This window comes from Amia ocellicauda, chromosome 14, assembly GCF_036373705.1.
Source record: "Amia ocellicauda isolate fAmiCal2 chromosome 14, fAmiCal2.hap1, whole genome shotgun sequence".
In the NCBI taxonomy this organism is placed as follows: Eukaryota; Metazoa; Chordata; class Actinopteri; order Amiiformes; family Amiidae; genus Amia; species Amia ocellicauda.
The window spans coordinates 20,481,743-20,489,139 of record NC_089863.1 but is presented as its reverse complement, the minus strand read 5'-3'; the positions used below and the strand labels follow the sequence as shown (position 1 = coordinate 20,489,139).

The 7,397-nt window shown below is 38.9% G+C and overlaps 1 protein-coding gene across 1 annotated transcript; it reads left to right on the top strand.

The window, feature by feature from the left end:
- Positions 1-1,002: 1,002 nt before the first annotated feature.
- Positions 1,003-5,156, top strand: LOC136767330 (E3 ubiquitin-protein ligase TRIM47-like). The gene is made up of 5 exons (XM_066721098.1): positions 1,003-1,578; positions 1,856-1,960; positions 2,219-2,428; positions 2,630-2,767; positions 5,148-5,156. The coding sequence occupies exons 1-5, from the start codon at positions 1,003-1,005 to the stop codon at positions 5,154-5,156; spliced, it is 1,038 nt and encodes a 345-aa protein (XP_066577195.1).
- Positions 5,157-7,397: the final 2,241 nt, after the last annotated feature.

Genomic DNA, 7,397 nt, shown 5'->3' with positions numbered 1-7,397 from the left:
CTTTTGCTTTGTGTGCTGATTTGATTTAAGATGATCATCAATTGTTGATTTCCTTGTGTGGTCAAGGACTCTGTTACACCTCTGACAGTAAAAGCAGATAGAACAATACACAAATACACGAGATCGTCGACAAAAGGTGGTTACAAGTGAATAAAATGCAAAATAGGTGCTACTTTATGTAACATTTTTGACTAGTTGTTATATACAGCACCATTAACATACAATGAATTGTCATACAGCACTTCCTGATATGTATACTAGCATCACACAGGCCTTGAATCAAACTGTGCTTCTCTATAGCTTAACAATGAACTCCCTGGTCACCTCAAGCATACAGTCCAACAGTTCGTTTTTACAGCAGGTATCTGGTACACCCTGTCTTCTCGCAATCTGATCCTTAATTATTACACTTTATTTATTTATTATTACTGTTTTCATAACTTTGATGGCATGCATCCTACAACAATGGAATCAAGATTCGATGCATCAAACATGAAAACATCTGGCGTCAACAAAGGTCGCTTACTGCGCATGCTACAGTTGCTGCTGTAGCTGGAGGCAATGTAGTGGACTGTAATGATTATTGCTAGCGCACATTGCTACTGTAATATGTCTTGCTAGTGGGCATAGATAAAATAGCCATTTCATATTAATATTATCTTTTGCTTATGAATTAATTTTAAATATCTGATACATGTTTGAGTTTACTACACAGGTCCATATCACAATTGAATCACGATCATTCGGAGGTATCTGTAGGACAGTGAGCATAGCAGGAATTAGGTTTATTTGTTAAAAAAAAAGAACATTAAGAAAGAGTGGGAGGTATGATTGGAGGGATTGCAATGGACATAACACAATATAATTTAATATGATGTGAAACCTTTGTCCCAGGAGATCAGTTATGTGCTGTGTGTGCTCTACTGAGATCTATCCTTTAATAATCTTTCATTTATCTCTCTATATGCTATGAAATGCTTTGTTGCTTCTCTGTCCCTAGGAATGGCTACCTCTGGAACTCCCACTATTGGAAAACAGTTACAATGCCCTATTTGTCTGAACACATTAACCAAACCAGTCTCCACCCCATGTGGGCATACCTTCTGCATGTCATGTATTGACCAGTACTGGGCTAGACATACTTCTTACAAATGTCCAATGTGTAAAAAACGGTTTAACAACAAACCTGAACTTGGCATTAACAAAGTTTTTGCGGAAATCACTGAGCAGTTCAAGAGGAGGAGACTCTCGTATGAAAACGAACAATTTGCAAAGCCTGGAGAAGTGTGCTGTGATTTCTGCACTGAGAGGAAGCTCAGGGCTGTGAAATCCTGCCTGGTCTGTATGGTCTCTTACTGCCAGACTCACCTGGAGCCCCATCAGAGAGTGGGGACACTGAAGACACACAAGCTGATTGAGCCTGTGAGCAACCTTGAAGACAGGCTGTGCAAGAAGCACGACAGACCCCTGGATCTGTTCTGTAGAAGTGACAGGACTTGTGTCTGTGTGTTGTGCACTGAGACAGACCACAGAGAGCACAGCATTGTCCCCGCAGAGGAAGAGTGCACAGAAAAGAAGGTGAGCTTCAGAGCATTGAATAATCTATAACTAATTCTACATAATACATGTGTAGTTTAAAAAAATGTAAAGGCAAATGTAAGCAACAGCAATCCAATGTAAAGTAAATCTAAATTATTCATAGCATGCCAATATTAAGTTTCATGTATAGATGCCAACAGCAATTTTATTACTGGACTTTGTGCTTTCAACCTGCTCATTATTGGTGTTGTTCATCTACTCTGTGTCGGTGTGCCATCAGCAATTCATGCAATGTCTGTTGCTCTGTTTTCCACAGGCTCACCTAGTGACGACTGAAGTAGAAATTAAACATATGGTCCAGGACAGACTGAAGAAGTTGGAGGAGATCAGACAGTTGATGGAACTCAGCAAAGTGAGTCCTGTTAGGAGTCTGATCAAATACTGCACTTCTCTCTGTCAGATAGACTTTAGGGTTCATTGCTGGTCTACTGCTCTTCAACTAAGGAAATGTATTATTATGCAGTAATATAGCTGATTTCTTGTCAGTTTTCAAGACTGTTTGTCATTGGTGTAAGGCCCAGGTTTAATCATCCTCATTTGACTGGATATTCATGTCTCATTGATATTATCATGTTGCTCTATGTGTTCCTTGTGTCTCCTCAGACCACCGCTCGGAGAGGACCGTGTGCGGGTCTTCACAGCTCTCATGCGCTCCATTCAGAGATGCCAGACTGAGATGATCGAGCTGGTCAAGGAGAAGCAGAAAGCACTGGAAAGAGAGGCTGAAGGGCTCATTAAAGACCTGGAGCACGAAATCAAAGAGCTAAAGAAGAGACACACTGTGTTGAAACAGCTCTCGCGCACAGAGGACCACATCTACTTTCTACAGGTCAGCATCCACTGCTTCTGATCACTTACTGCCGATGCAATGAGAGGAATCTACTCTGTTCATCAACACTGATGGTTTTTTGTTAGCAGTTTTGAAGATTTAAATTCCAGTCTCTATTTCTCAATGCAGACTATAGCTGGTCTTGTTGTTTCAGAAAGCTCTTAACACTTCTGTGATGATGTCTCCTCTCTCCTGCTGTAGAGTTTCTCGGCCCTGTGTGCCCCTTCAGACACCAAGGACTGGTCTGATATCAATATGCACTCTGACTTCTGTCTGGGGACTGTGAGGAGAGCTGTATCACTGCTGGAGGAGAGGAACTGGAAAAGTTGCCAGAAATCAGTGTGTATAATTTTTACTGTTGGGTGCAATTAGTTATCTTTCGAGTGGAGAAGGGGACTGGGATATGGCTGGTCACCATGGGAAGTCATGAACACACTGTCTAACATGTTCTCATGATAATGACATTATCCCATCCCCCTTTGGGTAGTATGCCCATTCTTAGATAACCATGGAGGCTCTCGCAACCTATCGTTTTCAGTTTATTTATCATCCACATTTGAATAAGACAATGCAATGTTTGTTTTGCCGATAGGTCCTGATGGAAGGCACAAGGTTTCTGTCCTTAGTGTTTGCTGATTGATAAAATAACTCTTAATGGAAGATTCTCTATTCTTCCTTGAAATCAGTTCCTCTTACCCATTATCTAAGTTACAGCCTGTTTATCTTCAAGCTGTACACTTATTAACGCTGAATAACAAAAACTCCCTAACGTGTCACTTTCTTCTTAATTGACCACAATCATTTTCGTTTCAGAGCTGAAGAGGATCCAGAAATTAGCAGGTGAGATTCCTGTTTTCTTTTCATCATCTACTCTTACATGTAGACAGAGAAAAGGTCTCCGGCGGACAGTCCACCTGGGGGCCATTGCTTTTGTGTCATTGTGCCCATGTTGACTTTAATTTAATTGTATTGTTTTAAATATACAACAGAGGTCAGTTCAGCTGTGGAGTTTAGTCCTGCAGGGCTCTATAGCTTGATGTCCTTGCAGCCTCCCTAATTATGGTAGTTGAATTCACAATTAAGAAATCAACAATTTATACTCTGAATTAGAAAAATTAAAAAGTATAAGTACATTTATTATAAATGTTTAATTGATTAAATTCATGCGAACAGAGAGACCTAAACATAAAGTCAGAAACATTGCAATCAAAAAGTTTTCTTTTTTTTTTTGTAATTTATTTTGCACAACTTCGAAAGTCAACAATACACCAACATTTATCACTTGTGTAATTCTAAATTTGTAAAATGTATTATGCCTTGAACTGCACTGTATTATTGCACTTTGTAATTATTATTATTATTATTATTATTATTATTATTATTATTATTATTATCATCATCATCAAATGCCTCTGAGCTTAAAGTAGTCTATCTATTAGCTAATACAGTTAATGAATGATTTATCAATGGCACAGGGCATTATATTTAATATTTAAATGCTTTTAAAATTAATTGTAATTGTCAGGGTGTCAGGGTCTCTCAGGGTAGGACCGCAGGGTAAGGGAGTTAGGACCCAGGTGCAGTTCACGTAGAGTGGGCAGACAAGACAAATGGGCTAAGCAAGGACGTGGTCGAGGTAACAAGCAATGGTTGTGGGATCAGGCAGACGGACAAGCAAAGGCGAGAAGGAATAGTAAACGGAAAGCCAGGCAATGGTAATCAAGGAGCCGAGGAGACAAGGCTTGGAATCGTAGACTGGGCTGACGAGACTTTGCCCCAAGTGAGGGCAGTGAGGGGTTTAAGAAAGGGAGCAGGGACTGGGAAGGCAGGTGCAGGGCCAATGGAAACAGAGGTAGAGTGAACAAGTGCACAAGGGACACCGGAATGTTAATAGGGTGATTGACAGGTGAGAAAAGAACAATGAGGGGAAAGGAAAGACAGGGAGATAGCGGCCTCTAGTGGAGAAAGAGGATGTGTACTGGGGAACCATGACAGTAATAAGGTGGCTGCATTTGTCTCTGCTAATGCCAGTTACATAATCAAGGCATACAACTTGAGGTTTACTGCCATGTTCAATACATTTGACTTATAATGCCCACATAATAGCCCTTGCCAGCAATATCTGGGCAAATAATTTTCCGAAAGCATACAATCTGGTTTTAACCGTTAAAAATAGATACATTGTCCAAACATAAAACTGTCTTAAAGACCACCTGACAGAAGCAATCTAACACGAAGTCTGTACTTTACCCATGACGTTGCCACCCGAGCCACGCATAACACAATGGAGAACTTGGTTTTCTGCTGCTGCATATCATTCGAAATACATTTTTTGTGTCCTGGGAAAGGAGGGTTTCAGTTCAGGGAGACACTACTGGGAGGTGGAGGTGGGGGAGAAGACTGACTGGAATGTAGGAGTCGCCAGAGAGTCCATCAACAGGAAGGGGAAGATTGCGTTTGACTCAAGCCCTGAGGATGGTTACTGGATTGTGATTCAGAGCAATGAGAATGAATGTGATTTGCTTGCTGACCCCTCTGTCCTCCTCCCCCTGAGCCTAAAGTCACGTACGGTTGGGGTGTTTGTGGATTATGAGGGGGGGCAGGTCTCCTTTTACAATGTAGAGGCCAGGTCTCATACTCTATCCATACTTCAGCCCCTACTTCAATCAGGGTGACATACACTCTGCCCCACTGATTATATGTCCTGTCACTTGCACAGACTGAGTGAGGAAGATTATCGATGAGAGATCTATGGGAGAAGGAATCCTAACCAGTGACAGTAATAACATTAAGGTCACTATTATCCAGACCTATTTAAAATTATCCAAACTCTCATGGCTGTCAGTCAGATTTTTTAAACCCCCAATTCTTAGTTAAGGTTCTGAGCTGCTCACAGTGAGTGGTGTGAAAGATTAAATCTATGGCAAGCTAAATTATCATTGAGACATCTCGAAATGCATTTCAAGATATTTTAAAATATTTAGAGATATCTCTAAATTATTTCAAAATAGCTTGAAGTGAATTTCAGATATATTTAAACCATTTACAGATATCTAATTAAGGTGCATTTTAAAGATGTCTCTAAATGATTTGCAGATTTAAAGATATCTGCAAATGACTTCCTGTTTATTTAGAGATTAATCATTTCAAGCAAACGACTTCCTGTATGTTGACTGAGATTATCACTTCCTCGTTCCTCATTCAGTTACATAGAAATAAAGTGAACAGGAAGTGATAATCTTGGGCTACATACAGGAAGTAATTTGCAGATATCTCCAAATGATTTACAGATATCTCTAAATGAATAGGAAGTAATCATGATCTCCACTTCTAAGTTCCCAACGTAATTTTATAATACAGATAACATTGACATACATAAGATTCACACTTGGTTATTATGTTACAACTTCCACCTCAGTTTACACATACACAATGTTAAACAGTCCAATAATTATAATGAGTCACGTAATGTCCATTTGTAGTGAATGGGGAATGTGTTTCTCCTTCACATTAGTATTTACAAATTAATTTTCTTGAACCATTTAATTTCCAAGTTTGAAGGACTGGCAATACACTGTATTAACTGTGTAATATTATGATCATTCTTTTTTATTGTTTTCTATAATGTTTCCATTTTGTATACTTAAAACGGAATTTAAAAAATTGAGTTTTGGACTTCTCTTGGTTTTAATTTCTGAGGTTTATTAAAACAGTAATTCATGTCATGGTTAATTGGATTACTTACCTTTCAGAATATTCTCTGTTGGAAGGAGAACATGTGTATATATTCTTAGATGATTGTACTATACTTACACTTGAATCACTATTGTAACATGTGCTTTTACTAATATGAGAGATTCTCTGATTTGAGTTTGGGTCTGGGTTGTGTGTGCATAACCTCTGAATTAGTTAGTGAGCATTACTTCTTTGCCAAGCTTATAGCGTATCAACAAGCTGATTGAACAGCATGATCATTACACCTTGTGCACCTTGTGCTGGGGACAATAAAAGGCCACTCTAAAATGTGCAGTTTTGTCACACAACACAATGCCACAGATGTCTCTTTTGAGGGAGTGTGTGATTGGCTGCTGACTGCAGGAATGTCCACCAGAGCTGTTGCCAGAGAATTGAACATACATTTTGAGCTCTCACCTAAAAGCCAAACATGCTCAAGTACTAGTAGTCAAGGCTCAGTACAGTATCAGTAATACTGTAATATAGAAGACAGCAGCATTATCTTCCGAAAATGTTAACATTAATCATGAGAAGAAATGGGTGACCTGAAGTACTATGGGTTTAGTTCCTATATTGAGCCCATGCCTTTAAAAGTCTATAAAATGCAGTGCAGATTTTCTTTGAACTTCACATAGAACAGCTGCACACTTTTTACTCTGTTAGGATATTAAAGCACAACTATGATGATCATGATTGGTATTTATAATAGTGTCGGTAAGTAAGTTATCTGGCTTTTCTGTTCTGTTATTCCTATATTTAATGCTTGCAAGTTTAACAGTTCCTAAAATATTGGCAATGTTTAAAACCTGCAATGTGTTTCAGGATGTGACAAAACTACAGGACCACACCTTACAGACACATTATCACAGTTACTCAATTGTGGGCAATATAAAACTGCACTACACAAAATACCTAGATCAACACCCAACATAGCCAAAATGAATAAGCAAAGACTCAGTAGGTAAGACCATTACACACTCAGTTGACTTGAGTTACCGTGGGGAAGATTCTGTAGTTTTCTCGTTATCCAGGTAGACTGAGTGTCATGTCCTCACCTCGCACTTCCCCATAAATTAAATATAATCTATAAAGAATACAAATAGTGTACTGAAAATTAAATGGCCATAAGTTTCCAGAATATGGCTTTTTATTTTAATCTTCAATTAAATATTTAAAAGTGCACTGGCAATGTTTCAAAGGGGAGGATATTTTGTCAAGAAAGTTGAAGAAGGGC